Source organism: Girardinichthys multiradiatus, chromosome 22 (genome assembly GCF_021462225.1).
Source record: "Girardinichthys multiradiatus isolate DD_20200921_A chromosome 22, DD_fGirMul_XY1, whole genome shotgun sequence".
In the NCBI taxonomy this organism is placed as follows: Eukaryota; Metazoa; Chordata; class Actinopteri; order Cyprinodontiformes; family Goodeidae; genus Girardinichthys; species Girardinichthys multiradiatus.
Window position 1 is genome coordinate 40,347,582 of NC_061814.1, and position 24,790 is coordinate 40,372,371.

Below are 24,790 nucleotides of genomic sequence, written 5' to 3' on the forward strand. Positions count from 1 at the left end.
GACATTGGTGCCATTCACTTGTTTATTATTTAGAAACACACTGAAAACATAAAAACTTCAAACCTAAAATTATCAGCCCTCTCCACTGTCATGGAAACCCAACCAGCCAATCAGTTGGGTGCTGAAAACATTCAAAAAAAGAAAAAATATCTTCTAAATATAAACCACTTTCTAAGTACTTAACAAGGTATGTGCCCCTACCCAAGCCTGATATGTAATGTTAATATTTTCACTAGTACACTGAAAACTGCTTTTTCATCATATGCTGCTGCTGCTTGTTGTCTTTGGGCTCCACCACAAAGGTGATAGTGCCTTTTAACAGATAATCTGGCTGAGACGAAGTAAAATACTGGAAACCGTTGAAGAAGCTTCTGATGCGGCCAAACATTCAGCTCTCGTTTAATCCTTTAGGCTAAAGCAGGACCAGGTGAGGCGTGGAGTACAAACTGAAAAATGAAATGTTGAGAAAGTATTTGAAAGCACCTGAGAGAGCAACAACCCGCGGCACAAAACCTCACACCTTTCACAATCGGGAACGTTTCGTTTATTGCTTGGTGAGAGAAGTGCATATTTTTCAGGAAATACTTGTTAAACCTTGAGCTGTTTTTATTCCAGCTCTTCTCGACATCAAAGTGTCTGGTACCAGAAAAGAAACAAAAAAAGTCACACAGTTACACTGCAAGGGCCGGTTTACTGATGTCCCCCCCCAGGAAAGGCACAAGCAGCAGGGCGTCTCACCCACGCAGATCCAGGGTCTCCACAGCCTGGATCTGATCAGAGTTTGAGCGAACAACAGGTTCTTAATACAAATGAATGTGTTTAAAAGGAAAAAACGACAGACAACTTGGATTTACCCCTGAGGTGTTTGAATCAAACTATTTCATGCAATAAAATCCTAAAAACAACTCAGGAGCTTGACTGAGGGGGTAAAAGCAGCTCCTCCAAGGGTCCCAACATTTTACCAGGTAACAGGCGAAAACCCCTCACCAAGCAAGCACGGCTTTAAAAACTAGAATAAGGCTTTGGAAATGCGTACATTTGAATAAAACATGTCGTTCTGACTTGAGTGCGTTTTCTGTGATGACGTTTAAGAGCTGCGGTGCCTCACACTCACATGTCGAACACACCAGTCCAACCAGTGAAGGCAAACGCCTTCATGGAGCTACTGAGTTGAACATGAAAGCGCCTCGTAGTGGTGAAGCCCCTGCATAATGGGATCTGGTTCTACAGCAGCCTACACAGCACTGAAGCGTGAGAGAGTGGCGTCTCCTTTAATATGAGGTGAGTCTGGTGAGACTGTTATGGTTATCACAGCTATTTAAACGACCACTGCTAACTTTGGGGTTCTTTAGTTACTGAGCATCCCGCCACGTGCTCCCACACATGCACTCATTTAAACATTCACACACAGTCATGCAGTCTCCATCAGGTGAACCTCTTCCCTGTTGGGAGAGAAAGGTGGAGGTTGGAAACGCTGCCGTCGCGTCGCACCGCTCCGTCCTCACCGGCCGGCCTGGCTTACAGTTTGGCAGCCATGAAGTTGATGTGAGGCTTCACCAGAGGGAACAGAGGCAGGCTCCTCTTGAACTCCGTCATGTCCTGAATGAGTGTGGGCTGTGGGAGGAGAAACACCCAGAAGGTTAGATGTTTCATCGGCCTCACAGAAAAGCACGTTTAAAATGTGCTTAAGGCAACCTTGTTCCCTGCCTGTGAAAAATGTCACCCCACAGGACTTTGAGTCATGTGACAAAGTGCTTTCTCTTTCTGCTCAGAGGTTACACACACACTTCAGCACAACAACAGCGTAGCATGGAGGAGATCAGCCATTGGTTCTGCTGAGGTGTTCAGGAAACCCAGTGTGCTTTAATGGCAGCCTTCAGCTTGTCTGCACTGTTGGTTCTGGTCTCTCTCATCATCCTCTAAATCAGGGGGCCCACTCCAGTCCTGGAGAGCTACTGCCCTGCAACTTTTAGATGCATTCCTTCTCAACATACCAGAATCAGGCGATTGGCTCATTACCAGGCCTCTGCAGAGCTGAATGACTGAATGCTCGTGAGGGAATTCAGCCATTTTACTCAGGTGTGTTGGAGCAGGGAAGCATCTAAAGGTTGCAGGATGGTATATCTCCTGGACTGGACTTGGGGCACCCCTGCTCTATATTATCAAGGCTTCATAGAGTCTCTAGAGGGTTTGGATAAGAACAGTTTGCTGGCCAGTTAAGCACAGTAACACCATGCTCATTAAAGCAGGTACTGGTACCTTTGGCAGTGTGGGCTGGTACTACCTTCTGCTGGAAAATGAAATCGGCATCTCCATAAAGCTCGTCAGCGTAAGGAAGCGTGAAGTGCTTTCCTTGTAGATGAATGCGCTGACTTTGTACTGCTTGTGCCTTTTTTCTACCAAACGTTTTTCTTCAACTCAACTTTCCCATTGATATGATTGGAGAAAGCACCAAAACATTTCTGTATTTAAATCCTTTTTTATTTAGATTTTCCATAAGCTGTAGGCCACACTGAACATCACTGTGTGATGAATCTACACGACATAATTCATGAACTTTTCAATGATTCACTGGGAGGCAAACGAATAGAACTAGCAAACAACCACATGATTGGCTCCTGTTACATGGTTTGTAAGTTGAAAAAAAGCCTGAAAGTCCTTAATATGGGAAAATAAAAATCAGTGTAGGAGAATCGGTGGGAAAAGCACAACTGGTTTGTCATTTACCTGTGGCAGGGAAGGAGCAGGGGCCAGGTTGACATCATTCTGAGCAGGGAACTCTCCCACTATCGGACCTGTTGGACAGTTGAGAAAATGTGAGCTTCAATGTGACCCAAGTGGACAAGGATTTAAATCCTTCAGCCAGAGTAAGTCTACAGATACTCACAGGAGTCCATCTCTCTGGAGAGGACATGAACAGACATTTTGTGTCTCTTTGGAGCCTCGACTGTGAGCCGATCCTGTGGACAGAGACACGGTCAGTGATTAAGACAGGAACCAGGGTAGCTTTCTCTGGTCATCACCATCTACCCCCGATAGAATTTAGCACTGGTTAAAACAGGTAATAGTTTTAATGTTACCCTGAACCTTCAGGGTGGAGCTTAATACTCTTTCATGGTGTTATATTTTTCTGATTAAACGTCCTAACAGAGAGTGTTTTTTCTTTGTCTTTAAACTGTTTGTCAGAATGTTTTCCAGCATTTCTGTTCCAACAGGAAATTAAAAACAACCACAACCAACCCCTGAATGAATGTGGATCATCAACAGGTTTTAAATTTGAAGGAAACAGGACATGTCCAGCCTAGTTTGTTACACATCTGTTAACGCTACCCGTCTGGGGGACTTTCATGTGGTCTCAGAGTGTAACCTCTGTAAAGGAATTAGGAGTTATCCACTTTGAAATAATTTCAGCTGATTTTTTTTTCATACTTTTGTTAACATCCTGTTCTGTCCCCTTTTGGAGCTGCCAAAGTTTCAGGGTTGCTTAGTGGAAAACACCTCAAGCCTCTTTTTGATGGCAGTATATTTTCTCTTCAAGCCCAGGGAGAAAATAGCATCAGGGTGTTCAGACTTTAACAGTACCGTCCTGCCAGCTGAGTCAGTCCTGTGGAGATTTATTCACACAGTCGCACCTCATGACCCTCTCTGGATGGACAATCATTTTAAATCGAACATTTGGTGCATATGGAGACAGAATCAACTTCCCAAAGATGACATAATAAAAAAATAAACTGCTTGTGTGATTGCTGCAGGTTCATCATTAGAAATGCATCAGATTTGCTCTGCATGGGGGCTTTAAAGCTTCCTCCTGGCCTGAGATAATACCAAATCTTTCTGTGGTTGTGTGTCTCTGGCTCCTTCATGCCCTTTGAAAATGGCTGGCCGGCCGTCATCAGAGCGGCTGATGTGCTGACAGCGCCCTGTGTCGGCGTCGCCTCCGCAGCTATGAATAGAAGCAGGAGGCTGCAGAGGATCAACGTTACGAGGGCAGACTGAATCCAATCAAATGATGCGTGTCTAGACAAACTCATTCAGAGTATATGGCCCAAGATATTAGACCAATGGTGCCCTTTCATCTAAAATGCAATTACTGTGCAGTCATTGCTGTATAACAATGATAATGAGAGACATTAAGCAGTCTGTCATCATCAGAAAACTGTCGACAACAGGAACCTGACATCACTGAATGAAACATTGTTTTGTTTTTTTTCCAAGTCCCAAAATATGATTTTAGAGTTTCACAGATTTTATCCATTGATCATGTGAAGAAGTCTTATTTATCCATGAACTAGATAAAAAAAAACTAAATATAACATCATGGAGGGAAATCTAGAGAGGAGTACTGGATAACCAGATCATTCCACTCAGATAATAAATCAGAGGTCATCATCTGTCTTCTCCAGGCTGTGATCGGTTTAATGCATCAAATTTTACAAATCAAATAAAAAACGTTGAGTGTACAACACAAACAGCGAGAGCAGCTTCATACTCCTGTGAGATTATGTCAAAGGCCAGCTATAATGTGCCCCAGCTAAATGCAACAGGGTTCTAGATACCTGAGGGAACACCTGGAATGTTTGGAGGAGGTGGATTGTCCTCTTCTCACCTCCGCCATGATGCACCACTATTTTACAGCTACACACTAGATGCAACAAGTCCTTTGTGTTGGTTTTGTAACCATATTCAGCTCCCTACATATTGGAGATAAAATGTGTCCACTGCAGGAACCTTTCTAGGAACCAGGGTGGTTCCTGCCATTAGTTACCCACCTCCAGATCCACTGCATGTACCAAGGTAAAAACTAACAAAGCTTTAACCAGAAAGCAGCCCTGGTACAGCAGTGATACTTTTCAAATAGCCCTGAACCGTAATGGGAGTAAGGCAAGACTATTCCCAGCATGATATTTTAATCATCTCTGTGTTTAAACACTGAGGCAGGCCTTTTTGTTTTCCCTCTAGTCTCCCTTCGGACGGGTTCTTAAGAATTTTGAGTGATTTTACTAAAGTTTTAGAGTTTAACCACTGTGAAAATGTGAGATTAGAGCTTTATTGGTGCACTTTCAACGTATTGGACCTTTTATGGAGCGGCCACTGCAGGAGGCGGCGTAAAGACATAACAATATTTTCTCATAACCCAGTCCTGTCTGACCATTTCTTAATAACCTTTGAGTTTAATTTAACCGAGTACTCCACATCTGAAAGAAAATTTCATTATAGTAGATCATTATCAGGCGATGCTGTAACAACCTTTAAAGAATCTGTTCCACTTTTAATTTCCTCATTATCACTGAAAAACACAGTGGAGGGCAATAATTTGGTTTCTGCCCTTCACAAATTGATTCTCTTGTTCATAGTGTTTCTTCATCATTGCGTGATGCATTAGACAATGAAGCCCCCTTGAAAAAGAAGGTGATTATTCATAGGAGGCTCCTTGGTTTAATTCAGAGCTGTGTACTTTAAAGCACAATGTTAGGAAATTGGAGAGAAAATGGCGCTCTACACACCTAGAAGATTCCTACTTAATCTGGAAAAATAGCCTACTGTTGTATAAAAAGACACTTCACCAAGCTAGAACAGCTTATTTCTCATCATTAATAGAAGAGAACAAGAATAATCCTAGGTTTCTCTTTAGTACAGTTGCTAAACTTACACACAGTCATAGCTCTGTTGAGCCACCCATTCCCTTAGCTCTCAGCAGTCATGACTTTATGGGATTCTTCTTAAATAAAATTGATTCTATTAAAAATAAAATCTTTGACATACTCCTGAAGATGATTACTTCATAAACCTTCAACTTGTATGTTAGACCCAATCCCAACCAAATTATTTAAGGAAGTGTTCCCTCTGATTACCAGCCCCATTTTAGATATGATTAATCTATCCTTAGGGAATGGATCAGAACCACAGGCTTTTAAGTTAGCTGTAATTAAACCTTTACTTAAGAAACCTTCGCTTGATCGAGATGACTTAATAAATTACAGACCTATATCCAATCTTCCATTCTTATTTTAAAGTTTTGAGAAAATAGTTGCTAATCAAATGTGTGAACATTTATACAGCAATGACCTGTTTGAAGAGTTTCAGTCAGGCTTCAGAATCAGAATCAGAATCAGAATCAGAAAAGCTTTATTGCCAAGTACGTTTTTGGACATACAAGGGCTCATCATAGCACTGAAACAGCTCTGCTGAAAGTCACTAATGATATTCTTATGGCCTCAGATAATGGACTTGTGTCTGTTCTGGTTCTGTTAGATCTCAGTGCTGCATTTGATCCAGTCGACCATAATATTCTCTTAGAAAGGCTGGAATATGCTGTAGGGATCAGGGGAACAGCGCTAGGCTGGTTTAAATCTTATTTGTCTGACAGATTCCAGTCTGTTCATGTAAATGATAAATCATCTTTAAACTCCAGGGTTAATTGTGGAGTACCACAGGGTTCAGTACTTGGGCCAATTCTCTTTACTATATATATGCTTCCAATAGGTCAAATTATCAGGCAGCATAGGATAAATTTTCACTGTTACGCTGATGATACTCAGCTTTACTTATCCATAAATCCTGATGAGCCCAACGAGTTAGACTACAAGCATGTCTTGAAGACATAAAAACTTGGATGACTTTAAATTTTCTGCTTCTAAATTCAGACAAGACAGAAGTTGTCATCTTTGGACCGGAGTCTTTAAAAAAGAAACTGCTTAGTCAATCACTTAACCTGGATGGCATTAAATTGACCTCTGATAATAATGTAAAAAACCTTGGTGTTATTTTTGACCAGGACATGTCATTTAAATCCCATATTAAACAGGTTTCTAGGATTTCCTTCTTTCACCTCCAGAACATTGCCAAAATTAGAAATATCCTGTCCAGGAGTGACGCTGAAAAACTAGTCCATGCATTTGTTACTTTAAGGCTGGACTATTGTAATTCTTTACTATCAGGATGTCCACAAAATGCAGTTAAAATCCTTCAGCTGATTCAAAATGCTGCAGCAAGAGTTCTGATGAAAATTAAAAAGATAGATCATATTTCTCCTATTTTAGCTTCCCTTCATTGACTCCCTGTTAAATCCAGAATAGAATTTAAAATTCTCCTCCTCACATATAAATCCCTTAATGATCTAGCTCCATCATACATCAGAGATCTGATTGTTCCATACGTTCCTAACAGAGCACTTTGTTCTCAGACTGCAGGTTTACTGGTGGTTCCTAGAGTCTCTAGAAGTAGAATTTGAGGCAGATCCTTTAGTTATCAGCTCCTCTCTTGTAGAACCAGCTCCCGGTTTTGGTCCATGAGGCAGACACCCTGTCTACTTTTAAGGCTAGGCTTAAAACTTTCCTTTTTGATAAAGCTTATAGTTAGAGTGGCTTAGGTTATCCTGAGCTATCTCTGTAGTTATGCTGCTATAGGCTTAGTCTGCTGGAGGACATAATGACCACTTTCACTGTCTCTGCTACATTTTCATACTACTCTCCAATTTTGCATTGTTTGCTGTTATTTCAGCTTTTAACTTTGTTCTCTCTCTCTTCTCTTCCTAGAAGCTACACCTGGCCTGACTCTGTGTCTACCTGTGATACCTTTCTGGAGAGGGGCATCGTCCGAGCTTCTGCTGGCAACAACTTAATGCTCACCTTCTACAGATGATCCACATAGCCCTGTCTTTCAGTGTTTAACCCTTTCTCTCTCCTAGACATGGCTACTGACTGAGCTTTTACTGTGACTAACTCTATGTTCTCTCTTTCAGACTCTAACCTTGAAAACTGGCTCAGAGTTTATCTGTTCTTTCTTTCTAGGTGAAACGACTAAAGGAGCTACATCCATTAACATTTACTTTTCCTTCCCATAGAAAGTACTCCTGGATCAGTGCTTCTTTGTTCTCTTTGTGTCTCTGCTCTGTTCTCTCAAACCCCCAGTTGGTCGTGGCAGATGGCCGCTCACACTGAGCCTGGTTCTGGTTCTGCTGGAGGTTTCTTCCTGTTAAAAGGGAGTTTTTCCTCTCCACTGTCACTACATGCATGCTCAGTATGAGGGATTGCTGCAAAGTCAACGCCAGTGACTGTCCACTGTCTCTACATGCTCATCCAGGAGGAGGGAATGCTGCAAGTCACTGACTGGATGCAATCTGCTGGGTTTCCTTAGATAGGAAAACGTTTCGATAGCACTGTTCGATAGATAGGATTAATAGGAATGTATGTACCTGACTTTTGTGAAGTGCCTTGAGATGACATGTGTTGTGAATTGGCGCTATATAAATAAAACTGAATTGAAACCTCTCCTCATGAATGAATGGCTGACTATGAATGTTGTTTGCAAGCAATAAGTATTCCTGTTATCCAACTGGAAATTAAACAATAGGTTGTATCTCTGTAATAGCGGGTGTTATATCCTATTAGCAGCAATACTCCAGCAGGCAGAGCTGAGGAGGATGCCAGAAGAAATGAACATGCAACAGAGGAAAAACACCCAACAAACAGATTGAGGGTTTAGGGTATGCAAGTTTTGTGGGATAAAGGTTCGGGGCGGTATAGTCAAAACATGGTTGAAGTTTCCGTTTCATAGTTTATGACTTGTAGAAACTAAGCAAAAATTGTAATAGGATTTGACATTTAAGTTAAGTTTTTTCCCCTTGTTCAAATCGACATGGGTCTAAAACGAGCTGTCATGGAAACAAACATCTTTAATTAAGAAATAAACAACAGTCAAACTCTAAAATAAAGCCCATAACTCAAGCTAAATCTAGAAGTGGGAATTGTATTTAAATGCTTTTTTTCTCCCTGACATAAACCGCAGAATGAGGAAAAATCCTCCTTTGAAGTTTTACATCAGAAGTACAAGAATAAACCATCAAATTCTTACTTCAAACATTTTATTAAAAGTGGAGCTTTGTCCACAGCAATGAGAATCCCTATAAAAGCTGTCCAAACTGTGAAAACATTCCCGGCAGTTGCCTGTAAGACCAGTAACATCTGACCCACATGTCTGAGCTCTGTGTGAGTTTCCATTCATCAAACCAATTCACGGTAAGGTGCATCAAACGTCTGCTACTCACTCTGTAGAAGTGCATTATGTTTTCTTTTGTCAATGTCTTCAGATGTGCAACTTCAATGTTATCTGCAAGTCAAACAGAAGTGGCAACATAATTAGCTGGAGGCACTTCACATCAGTGTGTTTCATAGCAGCAGGTTAGCGTTACAATACATCATAGCAACGCGGCTAATTAGGTCATCAATGACCCTGCAGAAAAACAGTTCATCCTTGTAAGGAAGCATGGGAAATGTATTGAGTTACAGAAGTACTTACACCCGCAACTGACGATGTTCTCTAACAAACCTCTGAGGGCTTCAGAGACCAGAGTAAATGTCAGGCAGGTGGACTGTTGGCTAATTATGTCCCTTAATTAGACTGAACTGATTTTGGATTACCTTAAACTCAACTGAAGATTATATTTAGGGGTATTAGAGGAAATGCAGGTGCTTACATCTGCATACCAAACTTTTCAAATTTTTCTTTTTAAAAATTTTTGAAAACTATGCATCATTTTTCTCCCATGTCACAAATGATTCACTAGTTTGTCTTGGTCTGTGGCATAATGTCCCAATAAACAAAATGTAATATGAGTTATCTAAAGCAGAAAAATCATCCTGGGAATGAAAGCAGAGTGTTAAAAATGTGCTCAGACACCCTGGAGAACTCTTGTTCTAATATCACAAATGACTACTTTGCTAGCAGCCTTTTGGTGTTGCCAATCCTCAGCTATTTAGGTAGAGTACTAATAAATTATGACCACTGCAGCCCAATAATACACTCCGGAGAAGAACATCAGTACTGCAGATCGTTTGAGGTTTAACAGAACCCAACCCGAGTAGCTCCAAAGTTTCGAGTTAGCTGATCGATCACAGCAGCGGATTTGCAACCTGAACATAAATCTGAGTTGGGCTGACAGTAGAGAGGAATATATGGAGCCCTTACCTCTGTCGAAATTATACTGCTGAGAGATGATCTCTCCCCAGTACTTGGCACACTCAGCAGACAGCTTCTTGGGCTTATCCAGGCGCCGGATGGCCAGGGCCTGGATGTGTTTCTGGAAGGCTTCCTCGTTCATATCCTCCAAAGCCTTCTCCATGATGCAGAGGAAGGCCTCTACGCGGCTCTCCAGGTAGTGGGGGGCCTTCTCTGACTGGATGATGAAGCGGAGGCCTTGCACCCCGTTGGCTCGACGGGGCCCGCTGAAGACGATGTAACCTTGGAGGAGTGAGGGGAATCATATATTAGATAATAAAACAAACTTGGGAGGAGTTTAGGGGTTATTTTGAGGTTTTTGGGGGTGGGGTTGCATGAAGGGGTTATGAGTAGTAAGTGTCCTAGTGGGAATGGAAAGTCCCCCCCCCAGAACCTTTTATTGGATCCTTGCAATGAAACACATTCATTTTGTTTGGTATTATTATTACAGTGATACATACTAGAAAATATTATTTTATTCCCAAATTTAATAACTAAAATATATGTATTTAACTGTTGTGTAAATCACAACAAGAATGAAGAAATATGTAGAACTTGATGGAAAATAAATATTTCCTTTGATGATAAAACTGTATGTTGAATGTTGAATGAATGTTGGTGTTAGGCGGCCTCACCCAGCTGTTCTTTGGTTCTCAGAGTATTAAAGCAGGGTTCAGAGATGATCTGGCAGAACAGCTCCAGCAGCATGTTGTCGTTGGTGGTCTGCATGTCTGTCTGGTAGTAGATCTCAATGCCGCAGTTGTTGTGAACCTCGTTTCTCTGCTGGTAAACATACCAACCACCTGAGAGACAATAAATAGACCCATTAACCTTCCTGTTGTTACTATTAAAACAAGAAAGTTATTTATATAATAAACATGTAACAAACAGCCTAATTAATTGATATCTATATTCTGTTTATTGTAAAAGTCTTCACCATTTCCTTGAAACCTGACTTGGTTACCTGCGTATAAGCATGTCGTGCTGTAAGTTAACGCCTGTGATGTCACAACCACAAACAGCAACAACTGCACGGGTCAGTACTTTGTAGAATTGCAAGTCTTTTTGGTCTCTCTCTACCGGTTTTGCACATTGAAAGACATTTTTGTCCATTTGTCTTTAAAGTAGCTCGGTCGAATTGGAAGGAGAACGTCTGTGAACATCGATTATCAATTCTTGCCACAGATTTTCATCTGGATTCAGGTCTGGACTTTGACTAGGCCTTTCTAAACACCTGACTATGCTTTAAACCGTCCCACTACAGTTCTGGCTGGATGTTTTAGTTCGTTATTCTGCTGAAAGGTGAAGCACCACCCCAGTCTCACATCTTCTTCCATGGTTGTCCTGAACTTTGCTGCATCCATCTTCCCATCTGACCAGTTTCCTCATCCCTGCTGAACAACAAGATACCCACAGCATGATGGTGCCCCCACTATGCTTCATCATAGGGATGTCACGTTCAGGATGACATACAGCATTGGCTTTCTGCCACACAGCGTGACTTCAGCTTGTACTTCTAATTTGTAATTTTGGGCCTTATTGGAAAATAGATATTACTGCTCAATAAAGGCTAAATAGCTCCCACTTTAAAATTAGACACTACTCTGTGTTGGTCAAGTGCAGAAAATGAGACAAAATGTTCAAGAGGTTTATATAAACACAAGGCAATGCAGTGGCCTAGTGTAGAGTGAACTCCAGAAGCAAAGATAAGCTGCCTGATGCATCTTGAACATGTAAATATATAAATGATACGTTTCAACGCTAAACTTTGCTGATCTTCAACACTCTTTCCACCTAAACAGCAAAGTTCAGACAGGACAATGGCGACACTCTCTAGAAAAGCAGCTCCTTTCTCCTAAATGTCTCCTGACTGAACTCTTCTCATCTTTTCTCTGCTCTAGGAATCATCTCCAGCAGTAGACGGCAGGGAAAAGCCATCTTTCCTTGCATATGGAGATCTGGCGCCTCCAGCTTCATTGTGAGTGAAATCCTCTGTAAACAGGAGACGAGTTTAGCAGTGAAGGAAGCTTTATGTACTTGCTGACTGAGCTCTGCGGCTGTGCACTCAGCCCTGCTGCTTCTTTCTGCATGTCACAGATTTTACTTGTTAAGCACAAAAAGTAACAGATTTTCTGCAGATACAGGGTTTGAGTTAGAAAAGCACTCAGATGAAGAGTAAAGGGGAAACTGCAGCAGTATTTGCTTTAAATATAAACTATTCATCAGATGTTTGCAACAGAAAACAAAAGCAGCTGATTTAAGTGGTTTAAAGAAATTGTTCCATTTATCTTTTTATGTAAATGATGTCGTCCATTTTAAAGCTCTTCTATCTGCTTATAGTGCAGAGGTTGCTTATTTTAATCGTTCCTACTAAAAGTATTGGGACAACTTGAACTTGTCAAGTTACAACAATGAACTTCAGCATGCACAATAATGACAAAAGTATTTGTCTGTCTACTTTTACATGTACATGAACTTTGATGACCTAATCTATAAGGTCCAGTTTGTTGATGGACCCACCATTGTCAGCAGTAGCAACTTTAAGGAGCGTGTTCATAGTTAGATAAGGAAACCAGAACTGCAGCTTCCGCTCTAATTTATCCCAATGGTGTTCAAGAAGGTTGAAGTCAGCCATGGAGGTGTTTGGGACACCAGGATCCATTGATATGGTGGCAAGATCCAGTACTTTTGGTAATATAGTGTATTTCACTGGGATTTTATAACCTTCTGTTATTTGAAATAATCCAAAAGTGTAAAAAGCATTTGTATCCAGCCCCTCAGGGTCAGACTTTGCAGAACCACTTTTAGCTGCAGGTCTCTTCAATTCAATTCAATTCAAAAATACTTTATTCATCCCAAAGGGAAATTAAATGTTGTTGTAGCTCATTATGAGGGTTTCTTCAAAGAGCCGTTGTAGATGCTGATGGCTGTGGGCAGGAAGGATTACAATAAGAGCCCAGCTCTGGGGGTCTCTAGCAGCTCTGCACATCTACAGACTGACAATTTGGCCCATTCTTCCACTTGCTGTCAAAATGGATGGAGGGTCTATGAACATAAATGCTCAGGTCTTGCCACAGATTCCCAGTTAGATTTAGGTGATGCCATTTACACGTAAATATGCTCCGATCTACACTTCTGGCTGTATGTTTAGGATCACTGTCCTGCTAGAAGGTGCCCCTCTGCCCTGGTCTCAAAGGTTTTCCAGCATCCAATAGGTTTTCTTCCAGGATTCTTCCATCCACCTTCCATCAGCTTCCCTGTCCCTGATGGGAAAAAAAGCATTCCCACGGCCTGATGCCGCCACCACCATGTTTCATCATGAGGATGGTGTCTTCTGGGTGGTGTGCAGTTTTCTGTTGCACACATCATTCTGCATGTGGGCCAAGAAGTCACATTTTGGTTTCATCTGATTAGAGCACCTTCGTCAACATCTTTACAGTGTCCCCTGGATGCCTTGTGCTAAACAAGCAAACAGAACTTACTGGAAGACATGGAGTATACTATTTATTGTCAAGCCGACAGATTCTCCCACCTGAACTGTAGCTCTCTGCAGCTCCTCCAGAGTTACCATGTACCTCTTGGCTGTTTCTCTGATAAATGCTCTCCTTCCCCAGCCTTTCCGCAGATGTTTGTTCTCTAATGTTCTCCGACCAACCTCAGAGTTTTTCACAGAAAAGCTCGATTTAAGCTGAATTTAAACTAAGACTGAATCAGCTCACAGTTAAGCATGTGGCACTTTATGTTTGACACATCCACTTCCAATAAAACACACTTTTGTTTGTGTAGCAACCAACAAAATGTGAACTCGTCTGGAAGCCATGGAAACTGCTGCCCAGAGAAGGAGATATTGCTCCAGTTTCTGCTTTAATGCCTGCAGCTGTGAGAAGATGGACACATTTCTTGTTGAGTCGTTTCTGAGGCTGGTTTGTCTTTGCGTCCTGCATGTCCTGCAGTCCCACATAACGACACACGGAAAGTCACCAGGTGGCCCAGCGCTCTGCTCCTCTTCTCTGAATCATTCAGCTTTCCGTATTCAATATGAAAGGCAGCACAGGTACCCCTGCATGCGGACAGGCTGTGTACGCAACCCAACATCTCCTTTCATTCACTGACAATCATGTTCCTCTGGGGTGAATGCAGAGTGTTGAATTTAATCAGATCTTCATGGACAAGGCAGCGTCAGTGATGACGGAGAGAGGAACACCGGGTTCTGCTGGGTCACCATGGAAATGACTGGAACCAGAAAATGAGCAGCCGTGCGGGACCTACCATCCGGGACCTGCACCTCTCTGTAGCGAATCAACTGGCTCGGGAGGAGGGGCTTCGTGTGAGCGTGCTCAATGAGTGTGTCCTCCACCATTTGCATCATGCCGAGAGCAGACTAGAAAAAAGCACAGATGGAAAAACATGCTGTAACATTTTCTTACTGTTTATTCAGGGAGGTGTTTGCCTCCAAGCATCTTTTAGTTATTATCCATTAAAAGGATTCTTTTCAATTAGTGACTTTTATATCGATTATTAACAGCTGCTTCAGGCTTTCTCAGCAAGATGGCTTAAACTGCAAGTTCAATTTATGAAAATTATTAAATCAACCTTACATTAAAACTGTTTGGCTACAATAGAAGAGATCATACTCTCCACAACAGACTTTTAGATCTACAGCATCTTGTTGGAAACACTGAGGGACCTAAGCGTCCTCAAGAACTACAGTCTGCTGTGTCCCTTCTTGTAGACGGCTTCACTGTAGGGACCCCAGCTCAGCTCTCCATCCTTACCGTTAACAGGCGGAGTTAGCTTAAAGCTGGGAAGATGTCACAAATAAAAGGTTGATGGAATATTTCCGAAGAGGGAAAAAATGAAATACTAGTATTATCATTATAGTATTTTAATATATCGAATAATTATCATTACTTTTGAACCACTTTTATAATTCATATTTAGACCAAAACAATACTAAAAATAATGGACAATATAATCTTCACTCTTATTTACAAAATTATCATTATTAGTCATTTATCAACTGAACAATATGCCATCCGGAAACAAAGTTACATTTTCTAAAGCTAAACAGTGACTGAACAAACCTCCTTGGTGATGTTGCCATGGAGCAAGGCTTCAATATGTAACCGTGACAACAGCTGAGGTATGAAGGCCTTAAGGCGAGGGAGAGTTACATCTGGAACACAGATCACAGACAACCGTCAGCTATCAGAGAGCGATTCTCTCAGCAGTGACTCAGGTGTTAGACAGCCATGCAAGCTGCTGAACTACTCTCATAAATTACACACAACTACCTGCTACTATATGTCCAAAATCTGACAGAGAAATCTCAAAATGAGGTCAGGAAGAGCTGCTAGGCGACAAGTTCTGGTACACTGAGGCTCAGGTGAGCAATCGTTTAACCCGGCAGGTTAACTGAATCTCACTCTGAGGATATATGAGGTAAAAACATAAACTCAGCCAGAAGCTCCAGACTGCAGCTGTTGGAAAACACACTCAACATTTAAAAGACAGGATTTAAATAGCAAAACCGGAAGGAGAGAGACCGAGAGAAACATTAGCTATCGGTTCAGAAACAGGCACATTCATCGTGACGTCACACCATACTAAGCTTTACTACTTGGCTCTGACTTGCTCATTTCTAATTAAAAAAACATTAAAAAGCACAAGGGATAAAGGAGAGCGGAGAGAAATACAAAATCTGCATGTGTCTCACCATCGAGGGCCTCTCTGAGTTCATCTTTGGTCCAGGCGACCTCGGTCATGAGCAGGCGGAGGTAATACATGGCATGCTGATGAGGCTGCTCGGCTCTGAAGTTATTCAAAGACCTCGTGTACTGGAAGGAGAGGGTCAAAGTGTCAAGACTTTATACAAATGGAAGCAAAAACTAAAACTGTGATACTCAACCAAAAAATGGATTCATGAACTATGTAACAAAACTTAGCAGTGATGTGGGAGGAAGTCTCAACCTACTGCTTCTTTGATGATGTCAAAGCGCTTCTCATCTATCTCGAATGTTGCCATCTTCTCGATGATCTTCTTCAGCAGGATGTGCTGTTTGTCATTGTAACCTTTGACTGAAAGCTGCAGCAACAGAAAACAGATAAAACATTAGCTCCGTGTAACGTGAGGCTAAAAGCTTGAAAGCCAAACTTCAATCGTGTCAAGGTATTTTCATGTTCTGACATCAGCTTAAATCCAGGAGTGAATTTATGACTGTAATGTGTCCACAACTAACGACTGAGGGTTACTTGGTGAAAAACTGATGAGAATCTATCAAAGCCAGATCAAAATGAAGTTTTATAACACCACAACGTTCTTAGAAACAGGATGTTCCCAGTTTTTAGGTCAAGATTCCAGGCTCAAATTTGTCGTCAATTTACCACATGAATGAAATGTGAATGAACCCATTTTCATCTGAAAATGCTAAATGTTGCATAAAAGGAATGGAAGGAAGGCAAAAAGGAAGGAAACCTTAGATGGGTGCATAGTCAGATGGTAAGGTGATGACGGATGGATGGATGGATGGATGGATGGATGGATGGACAGGTGGCAGATTCATCACTAGACAGCAGGGCAGATGGATGGCTGAACATGTAAATCTTTTAAATAAAAACCCTGATGATTCGAGATGGATGGATGATGAATAAACATATGGACGAGTGGATGGATGGATGGACGGACGGTGGAAACACGGATGGATACAACCTTTAGATTATGGGTCAGGGAATAAAGCCTGACTTTGAACCAATTTTTTGTCACACTTCTATTTCCTTTTTCCAAATAAAAAGTAGGAAATAAATTAACGTAAATTTATACTGTCCCGTCTTTTCCAGACTGTGTAGGAACGCTGTACAAAAAAGCTTAATAGTGGAGTTTAAATGTATTATCTACACTCAATATAATTTCTCTTATAGGTATTCTCCTTTGTTGTACCCTTTCCTTAATGCAGATTCATTTGTGTTCTTTAACTCTACACAAGGAATTTTGAGACAAGGAAAAGGAATCTAGTCCCTGCACTGGTTAGGGTGAATAACCTGTTATTAGCTGAAACATATTCATCACTGCAATATTTCTCCCCCTGTGCTGAGTTAAACACCCCTAAACAAATGATTATGCAGATTTGAAGACAAATTAGGATCAAAAATTGAAAGAATGTTCAAGGTTATTCAGAGCTTTTCACACTGAGGCCCTTGATGAGTCAGCACATCCTCCCACTCTCAGACTCAAGTCCCTGGGGTGACACCTGTTGAAGGTAATGTGTCCCAACGTTCGCTGACCTCAAACAGCCAACACAAATCTGCTGACGCCATAATCACACCACCAGTGTGTGTTGAATGGCCATGTCCAAGGACACGGTGATCAGAAATTCACTACTTAGAGGAAGCTGATGAGTGTTTGTTATTAAGAGATCACAAAAATGAAGCAGAATGTTAGTGAGGAAAGTTAAACGTACGAAAGCAGAGAGCAAACATAAACTGCAGCAATCTAGCTTCATTCACAGCCCCTCACACACAAAAAGGGTAGGGTGTCTGGCAGTCAGACTATGACTCCTCATTCCCCAGAAGAAACCCGTCCCCAAGCCCAAGTTCCGGCAGAAAGAAGGCATTTCAGATTCAGCCCAAGACACCCCTAACGATGTCAGAACCTGTGATTATAGATGCACTCCCAACATCATCTCCATGTTATGACCTGAAGGGCCATTATTTTACCATGGATCACTTACAGGTACAGATCACACTATCTGAATATTGCGAAAACATTTTTGTCACTATTTTAGAAAGGGAAACTCATATCATATAGATGTATTAGAGTGAAAGATTTTAAGCCTTTATTTCCTCTAATTTTGATGATTATGGCTTATAGAGAACACCCAAAATTCAGTGTCTCAGAAAATTAGAACATTACATAAAAAAGGATATTTTAAGCAGAAATGTCAGACTTATGAAAGTATCTTCCTTTCTATGCATTCAGTACTTGGTTGGGGCTCCTTTTGCATGAATTACTGCATCCATGCGGTGTGGCATGAAGGAGATCACCCTGTGGTTCTGCTGAGGTGTAACTGAAGCCCAGGTTGCTTTGATAGCAGTCTTCAGGTCATCTGCTTTGTTGGTTCTGGTGACTGTCATCCTTGTCTTGACTCCATAGATACGCTATAGGGTTCAGGTCAGGTCAGTTTGCAAACCAATTGAGCACAGTAACACCATGATCATGGAACCAGCTTTTGGCAGTGTGAGTCAGTACCAAGACCTCCTGGACAATCTCCATAAAGCTTGTCAGCAGAAGGAAGCATAAAGTGCTCTAAAGATTCCTGGTAAATGGCTGCATGGACTTCATAAAATGCATTAGACCAACACCAGCAGCTGGCATGGCTCCCCAAACCATCACTGACTGTGGAAACGTCACACTGGACTTCAAGCAATGTGGATTCTGTGCCTCTCAACTCTTCTTCCAGACTCTGGGACCTTGATTTCCAGAAAAAATGCTAACTTTACTTTCATCTGAAACAGGAGTTTGGACCACTGAGCAACAGTCTTGTTGTTTCTCCTCAACCCAGATAAGACTTGTCTGACGGTGCATCAGGTTCAGCAGTGGCTTGACACGTGGGATCCGATATTTGTAGCCCATGTGTAGGAGTCGCCTGCATCGTAGTGGCTCTTTATGCTCTGACTCCAGCCTCAGCCTGAATGGATTGTGCTTGACAATCCTCTCAAGGCTGCGGTTATCCATGTTGCTGGCACACCATTTCCTTCCACTCAACTTTCTATGAATATGCTATAACTTCTTTACAATATTCCAATTATCTGAGACTCTAAATTTTGGGTTTTTATTATCTGTAAGCCATCGTCATCAAAATTAGGAAATAAAAGTCTGAAATATTTCACTCTTTGTATAATGAATCAATATAATGTATGAATTTCTCTTTCTGAAATGAGACGAAAAATATTGAACCTTTTTCGATATTCTAATTTTGTTTAGCTGTACCTGTAAGTCAACATGTTAGAGGAAGTTAAGACTTCAAATATAGAAAAAGATTGGGGTCGATTGCACATTTTCTACCAAACCTCATTCATCTCTGGGACACAGGATCCGTCTAATTCCCGAACAGTTTGTGGACATCCCCCAAACTGTTCATTCTTACATTTAATTGTTTTAAAAACAGATGATAGTGGCACCTTCAAGTAAAGGGAAATTATAGCCTACGATGACCTGGACGGGCGAAGGTCCATCGTTCTCTCCCTGATATTTTAGATGATTTCTTTGTGTTTGAGATGCTGCTCAAATCCGATGCTTATAAAGCCATGACATCTGGGCTAATAATATTCTGGGTAATCCTGACTGACCTGAAACAGTCTGATTTAACGTCTATGTAAACATCAGGTTTCTGCTGTACATCATGTGCAGGCTGATGAACATGTCAATCAAACTCCACGTAGAAAACCAAGCCATTTCCGTTCTGTTAAGCCCCCAGAGTAGATCTTTTAACCAGCCCAACACACTTCAAACAGCTTACTTACGAGGACAGCATTCATCCCTGAGGCTATGCCATACACTAGCCCGGCCAGGCGGGCTGCATATGTATACTCTTTTAAATCATCCTTCAGTAACCTCAGTAACAAGTAGGTCATGTTGCAGTGCAGGGGATCTGCATAAAGGTAGCGACTAATGGAAGGAGAAAAAAAAAAAAAGGAACAAATGAAAATTGTTTTTAGGGGAGGGGTGAGGGATTGGACCAAAACACATCATTAAAAAAAGAATTACATCAAAAAAAGACAATATGGGAAGAATGATTTAACAAAAAATAAACAGAGTATGTATATGCAGCCGCAAAACCAGCTTTCTGTCGCAAAAACAAAGACTTTTCAACAGCTCTTATGAGAATATGATTAAAACGGAAGAACTAATGTGGTTGAAAAGCAATGCAGAAGGACAGATAAAAGAAAAAAAAAAAAGATGACGATAAAAACAGGAGGATAGCCCAGGGGTCTCCGACTCCAGTCCTCAAGAGCTGCTGTTCTGCAACTTTTACACGCATCCCTTGTCCAACACAGCTCAATAATGGTTGAATCACCTCTTCAGCATGCCAACAGGTTTGGCAGAAGCCTGCTAATGAGCCATTTATTTTATTCAGGTATGTTGGAACAGGGATGCATCTAAAAGCAGTAGCTCCTGAGGACTGAAGTTTGATACCTCTGGGCTAGACGGACCAAGCCTGGGTTGGAAGGCAAGAGTGAATTAATTGTTTTCAGGTGCATGTGTCAGGATTTGGAAACAAAAGTCTCACATTTTACCCAAATTTGTTTAGAAAGAACACAAAAGGCTTCAAAATAATAAATGACAACACGCTAGGGTCGTCCTGGTACCAGGTTGTTTTTCTCCCAGCAACAAAAACAGAGAAAAAGTGTAATCATCACCTGTGAACCCAGGGCAGGTTGAGTGAATAAGGGAGTGGAGGCGGGCACATGAAGTCTAGGATGCGACAGGAGGGATTCTGCATACTTACATACATCCCATAGACGGTATTTTGGAGGTCATAGTTCAAGCCTGCTAGCTCGGCTGCATATGCATACTCGTTGAGGGAGTCCTTGAGGAGCTCCAGGTACAAATATGCCATGTTACAATGCAACGGGTCCACGTACGCAAACGGGCTGGAGAAGAAATTACACAAGTCAAACATTGCATACAAACAGCTCCACTAAAGGGTGCAGCCAGTTGTTTTTTTTGTTGACGACTGGCAATAAAACTAATCTATCTTCTCCTATAATATACTCACACTGGAAGAGTCTCCATGAATTGTGTGTCGAGAAATTTGTATTTCTCCAGATAAGGAAAAGATATGTGAGCTTCACTCAACTAAACACTGAACTCAATTACGTGGCTTTAAGAAGATTCATTTTCAGGCTTGGGTCTCATTCCTACTGTCAGTAGTTTCCTCTGAATAAACTTTATCAGATGGACACTATTTCTGCTTTATATAGAAATGTTAAGATGCTGTGTTTTAGCTATTAATCTGTCTACAACTGGAATTATTTAATTAAAGCACATCAATATCTGGGTCTGGAAAGAAAGCTAAAAAAGCCTGACAGATTCAATAACCCATTAGTGGTATGAAACGTCGCTGATGATGCACCTTCTAATCTCCTGCACAATTCAACTGAGAAAATCAATAAGGAGGAAAATAGCTTAAAAAATAAAAAAAGCTGCAAAATCCTGGTAGAAATGTGTGTTATTTTATATATTTTGGTAGAAATATTTAATTTCTCCTTTCAGTCTTCTTAGGGTTTTCCCTTCAGCTATGGTGAATCTGATTAAACCGAAACACTGTACAACTGTCCTTGCATTTTTCTTACCTTTCCTAAGAAGTTGAGGGGATCAAAAAGATCTCAATGGTATCAGTCAAGACTAGAGAACCCAAATTTCCAGAGCTTTTTTCTACATACCAAGGCAAAAACTGGACAGGTTTAACTGCAAGATTACACAAACTGGATGTTCTTCCAAAATGACTGAAAGGGCGAGACAGAGGCCGCCGGCTACACTGAAGGAGCTGCGGGAAGATCAGCAGACCTCCAAATAGTGCAAGTTGCGTTCTACACGTGACATTAAAAAATGTCCTGTATTCTCATTCTGTCTGGATGTAGAAGTTGGGATGGAAGATAGAAGCCTTTTCTGCCAAAGAAAGCATCCAGGCCCGGCTAAAATCTCCCAAACGATGTGGGAGAAAACCTTACATTCTAATGAACCTAACCCTGAGCTTCTGGGCTGCCGACAGAACACCATAAAATCGGTCAAACGCCACCTTGTTTGACTGATTTTAATAGCCCCTAAAGCTGAAATCGTTCTGAAACATTAAAACCACACACCTGAAGAACTCAAAGTTCAGGCATGCCTTCGGGAGGAAGAACTTGTCGTCCTGTTTAAACCACACCTTGCTCATCGCAGTGTCCTGAAAGAACATAAAACACAGGATTGGTCAACCTTCAAAGCTCCAACAGAAGCCCATGGAAAAGCAGAAAAATGTTTTTGAAAAGAAATCTGCACCGACGAGGGTAAATCTGACAACTTTCTGTGCAGGAAATGACTTGTGTTCATCATTGAACATCCTAATGTCTCAATCACAACATCACATTATCGGATCAGTGCTAGGAAAAAAGCATGTGCACCAGGGATCACCCTCTCAGGTCAGGCAGTGAACATTGAAAATAGTTGGATGACAACGACAACAAGAAGACTTGCCTTGATTAAAGCTGGAACTGAAGGAGTGTCTTTTTCCAGAGGGTAGATTTCAAAGTTGGTTGGAATGAACTCGTTTTTCATCGGCAATTTGAACTTCCCGTTCAGGTCTGCATTTGCCCAATTCTAAAATAAAACAGAAGGCGGCGCATAAACAAGCAGTATCCTCAGATATTCCTCAACCGCCAGAAGAACCGTAACCCACAACAGGGCAGAGTTAGCAGAGAAGACTTTGGCCCAGCTCTTGTACCTTAATGCTATCTTCAGAAATGGCCTCTTGCTTGTACTGCGTGCCGTACCACTCCTCTGTCTGGTCGGTTTGACCTTCAAATGACTTTGAAACCACAGCAACTCTGAAAAAGGTTAAAAAGCAAAAACAAATCTTACTTTGTCTTTTCCATCATCACAATGTCCGCACTGTGCTCCATGAGCTTTAGGATTATGGTTGCTAAAATCTGTATCAGTTTTGGGCAGAAAAGACCGGGAAAGTCCATCCACGTGGCCAAACATATTAGAAAGCAGAGTTTTGATGCACAGCCCTTGACATTTTTAAACCTACCACATTTGGTATCCAAGAAGTTCTTCTAAATTGCAACATTGCCATTTATTGTGCAGCTCTAATTAATTAGAATAGTTTTTACCAAAGCCTTTTTGGTGGTGGCAGCATCATGCTGTGGGAAAGTTTTTTTCTTTTATTATATGTTTTTTATATATTGAATGAATATTATGCAGCACAACTTACACTGAAATCAGGTCTGTTAGCTGCAGCACTCTAAATGCTGCTCTTTAACGGTTCAAAGAAGCCCAGAAAAGTTTTTACAAAAGAAATGACCCAAAGTATGGGGCGGTTTCATTCCAACTCAAGGCCATGTCTGGATGAAGGACTAAGTTCAAACATCTAAAACTGAAACCATGTTCACCTGCAACAAATTAGTGCAGAGTTCGTAACGTTTTCATGCTGTAATAAAAAACCAAAAAAACATTTAATTCAAGTTCTCCTCCAAAAGGTTGCTGGCTCAGTAAGAAGAGCTGTTAGGTGCATTGTGGTACCATTTCCAATAAAATTGGATGACTATCCCTTTAACTTCATTTTCTCTTTATAAAGAATATTGTGAATTAAGGTTACGTTCACATGCAAATTGGGATTTTGGAGGTTATTTTGGAAATGAGCAGCACACATATGACCGAGAGCAAACAGTGTTATAGAACAAAACAGAGAATATTGTTTAGGAACGTCCTTAGCTTAGCACCGCATTAGCCATAAACTATGTAGTTATATGTTGACACTGTTGCCACCTACTGGCAAAACACCAAGATTACAGCGTTTTGATCGATGTACCTGAGATTTCAATCAAGATGTAGGGAAAAATATATATTTAAATAAATATCTTGTTTTTCATAACTGCTTGAAACAAAGACCAGAATTGTAACAACATCACCATCAACATGAGTCATCCAACAAATTCCTCTAATCTCCTCCCTAGGTCATCAGTCTGTGAGCCAAAGAGAACCACTGAAGGCTGCAATAAACTGATGTGATAATTCTGGTATCAAACAGAAATCAGAAACGGCAAACTTTTCAACTTATTCGCCCAACAATTACAATGCCCTGCAGGAGTATTCATTCCCAATTTAAGTATTTTACAGTTTCTTATGATTCAACCGTAGACTTTATTTTATTTCATTAGGATTTAAATCAATTGACATACATAAAAGATTATTATATTCTATTCCACTCTAAAATAAAGCGGTCTATAATACAGAGATGGATTAAAAATGAACCATGGTGTTTAAATACATATATTGTTTTAAATATAAAAGATCTGAAAAGTGTGGAGTGTGTAAATATTCATCCTTCCTTACCCCTAAATAAAATCCAGTGCAGCCGAATGTCTACAGAAGTCTCCTAGTTAGTTCAGACAGCGTGTGTAACACTGTGTGTAATTTAACCTCAGTATAAATCGAGCTGTTCTGTGAAGGCCTCGGGTTTGTTAGAGAACATCAGAGAAACAGCATCATCAGGGATAAAGTTGTAGAGACGTTTACAGCAGGGTTAAATTCTAAAACAATATCCCAGCCTTAAAACACGAGACTTGAGGATCATCTTCTCGCAGGACAATGAGCCTAAACACACAACCAGTGAGATTCTGTTGCAGCATTTAAAAATTGCAGTTCGCAAACACTCTCCATCCAACCTGACTGAGGTGGAGCTATTCCACAAAAACCAATAGGCAGCAATTTCAATCTCTAGCTGTGAATCGCTGGTAGTGATGTACCACCAAAAGCCTTAAAGATGTGATTGCTGCAAATGGCTGTTTATTTGATTCGGTAGGCTAAATGCAAATTCACACCGCACTTTTCAGATTTTCATTTTCAAAGGTTTTAATAACTAATCATTTTAAATTCCCAGTTATGATCTCCTTTGCGCTGGTCTATCACAAATAATTGCGATTGAAAAGTGGTTTTAATGTGGAAGGTTTAAATGTATGAACACTTTCAAGGCACTACTTTTTATATTTGTAAGAAATAGTCCTGCACTGGATACCACAACATATATTGTGA

The 24,790-nt window shown here is 41.0% G+C and overlaps 1 protein-coding gene across 2 annotated transcripts in view; it reads right to left on the minus strand.

Moving 5' to 3' along the window:
• Positions 1-8: 8 nt before the first annotated feature.
• Positions 9-24,790, minus strand: part of ide (insulin-degrading enzyme) — a 37,180-nt gene continuing 12,398 nt past the window's right edge. Inside the window, exons 12-25 of one of the 2 annotated variants that reach the window (XM_047350921.1) lie at positions 22,479-22,581; positions 22,232-22,354; positions 21,859-21,941; positions 19,516-19,660; positions 15,971-16,081; positions 15,713-15,833; positions 15,081-15,172; positions 14,266-14,377; positions 10,632-10,799; positions 9,967-10,239; positions 9,047-9,108; positions 2,888-2,960; positions 2,728-2,795; positions 9-1,614 (exon numbers count right to left, since the gene is read on the minus strand). In XM_047350921.1, the coding sequence (XP_047206877.1) occupies positions 1,519-1,614; positions 2,728-2,795; positions 2,888-2,960; positions 9,047-9,108; positions 9,967-10,239; positions 10,632-10,799; positions 14,266-14,377; positions 15,081-15,172; positions 15,713-15,833; positions 15,971-16,081; positions 19,516-19,660; positions 21,859-21,941; positions 22,232-22,354; positions 22,479-22,581 (1,630 nt within the window). In that variant the 3' untranslated portion in view covers positions 9-1,518. Of the gene's footprint in view, positions 1,615-2,727; positions 2,796-2,887; positions 2,961-9,046; positions 9,109-9,966; positions 10,240-10,631; positions 10,800-14,265; positions 14,378-15,080; positions 15,173-15,712; positions 15,834-15,970; positions 16,082-19,515; positions 19,661-20,501; positions 20,647-21,858; positions 21,942-22,231; positions 22,355-22,478; positions 22,582-24,790 lie in introns of both variants that reach the window. The other variant, XM_047350920.1, reaches the window with a different exon arrangement.